General features: G+C 43.2%; 1 protein-coding gene across 1 annotated transcript in view; it reads left to right on the top strand.

Moving 5' to 3' along the window:
* Slc17a5 (solute carrier family 17 (acidic sugar transporter), member 5) overlaps positions 1 to 1,668 on the top strand; it is a gene marked incomplete at its 5' end in the record, with an annotated part of 25,318 nt that overhangs the window by 8,332 nt on the left and 15,318 nt on the right. The window contains 1 exon segment of the mRNA XM_013504876.1: positions 288 to 406. Coding sequence (XP_013360330.1) covers positions 288 to 406 — 119 coding nt within the window.

Raw genomic sequence — 1,668 nt, 5'->3', positions numbered from 1 at the left:
GGGGCTACAAAGTGAGCTCAAGGCCAGCCTGAGCTGCATAGTGAGACCCTGTCTCAAAAAGACCAAAAAAAAAAAGAGAGATTTGCATATTGGCCTATGGACAGACCCATGTGAGTATTTTCTTCAAAATACAGAGAAAGTAACATAATTATACAATAATTCCATTAAAGAAGTGAAAGTTGGATTTAATTTACACTGAATGTATAGTTAGATAATTTTGTCAAATCCTGTAAAAATGACTGTTGATAATTCTAACTTTTATCTAACTTTTCTTTTTCCATCTTAAGGTATACTCGGAATATTTTGGTTTATTTTGTGGACCTGGAAAGTTAGTGACACACCAGAAATGCACAAGACAATCTCCAGTTATGAAAGAGACTACATCGCTTCATCATTAAAAAGTCAGGTATGGACGGGGCACAATTTCAGAATAATTTCAGAACTTTTTCCCTTCAAAATAAAGATACCAGCCAGGCATGGTGGCAGCACCCGTGATCCCAGCCCTCGGGAGGCTGAGGCAGGAGGATTGCCATGAGTTCAAGGCCAGCTTGGACTACATAGCGAGACCCTGTCTCAAAAAAAAAAAAAAGAATTGCATAATTGTAATCCCAACTGTTAGAAAACCAGCTAGTGTCTGCACAGGGTGCTAACTGTGGTCCCAGGCGTTCAGAGGCTGAGGCAGGAAAACCTCAGCACAGGTCACATCTGGGCACTGAAAAATAGTCTGTCATAATTCAGTATAGCAAATTCTTCAGCCATAAATTCAAAATACTTGCTTTTTGGGTGGAATAAAGAAGAACATAACATTGTGAAAATTTTTAAGTATCAGCATTCTTTGTATTTGTTTCTTTGTTTGGGTTTTGTTTTACTGAGACAGGGTCCCACTGTGCAGTTCAGGCTGGCCTTGAACTCACTGTCGCCCAGGCTGGCCTCAAACCTGCAGTGAGCCTCCTGCCTCAGCCTCCCAAGCGCTGGGATTATAGATGATCATTTCTGCACCTGGCTTTTGTTGGCATTGTTTTGCCTTCAAAGTCACTTTTTATGCTTAACAACATTAACTATGTTGTGTAAAACTTGTCTCGCCCATTGTCATTATGATTGATAGATAAATTTTGATGCACAGTGTTCCCCAAGTGCTGGGATTACAGGTGTGCTGTGACTTGGAGGCCAGCCCCGCCTACACAGACTCCAAGGCCAGCCTGAACTAGGCGGCAAGACCCTGTCTCAAAAAAACAAAGCAAAGGGGCCAGGAGTATAGCTCAGCAGCACAGGCACCTGCCTGGCAAGCGCAAGGTCCTGAGTTCGATTCCCTGTTCCAAAAAAAAAACAAAAAAGCCTCTGAACCTTGCCACATGTCTTGACCTGACAAATGTCCAAACCTAGTTGGTTTTCCAGTGTGCTTCAGAAAATATAATTTTCAGAAATAAGAAGAGTTATTAGCATTAGGTTTCATTAAACCCGTCTGCATTCTTAAAGAAAGTGATGCGGCGGAAAGCATTGTACACTAACGACGTGAGTGCGCACACCTGTAGTCCCCGCATGCAGCGGCTGAGGCAGGAAGATCCTACAGAGGCCACATAATGAGACCCTACATTAAAAAATCAGCCGGGCATGGTGGCACTCGCCTGCAATCCCAGCACTCGGGAGGCTGAGGCAGGAGGATCTTTG

The sequence above is a fragment of the Chinchilla lanigera genome, unplaced genomic scaffold, assembly GCF_000276665.1.
Source record: "Chinchilla lanigera isolate Chin_1 unplaced genomic scaffold, ChiLan1.0 scaffold00092, whole genome shotgun sequence".
NCBI classification, from domain to species: Eukaryota; Metazoa; Chordata; class Mammalia; order Rodentia; family Chinchillidae; genus Chinchilla; species Chinchilla lanigera.
Note: the sequence above shows the minus strand (reverse complement) of the source record. Positions and strands in the feature narration are given on the sequence as shown.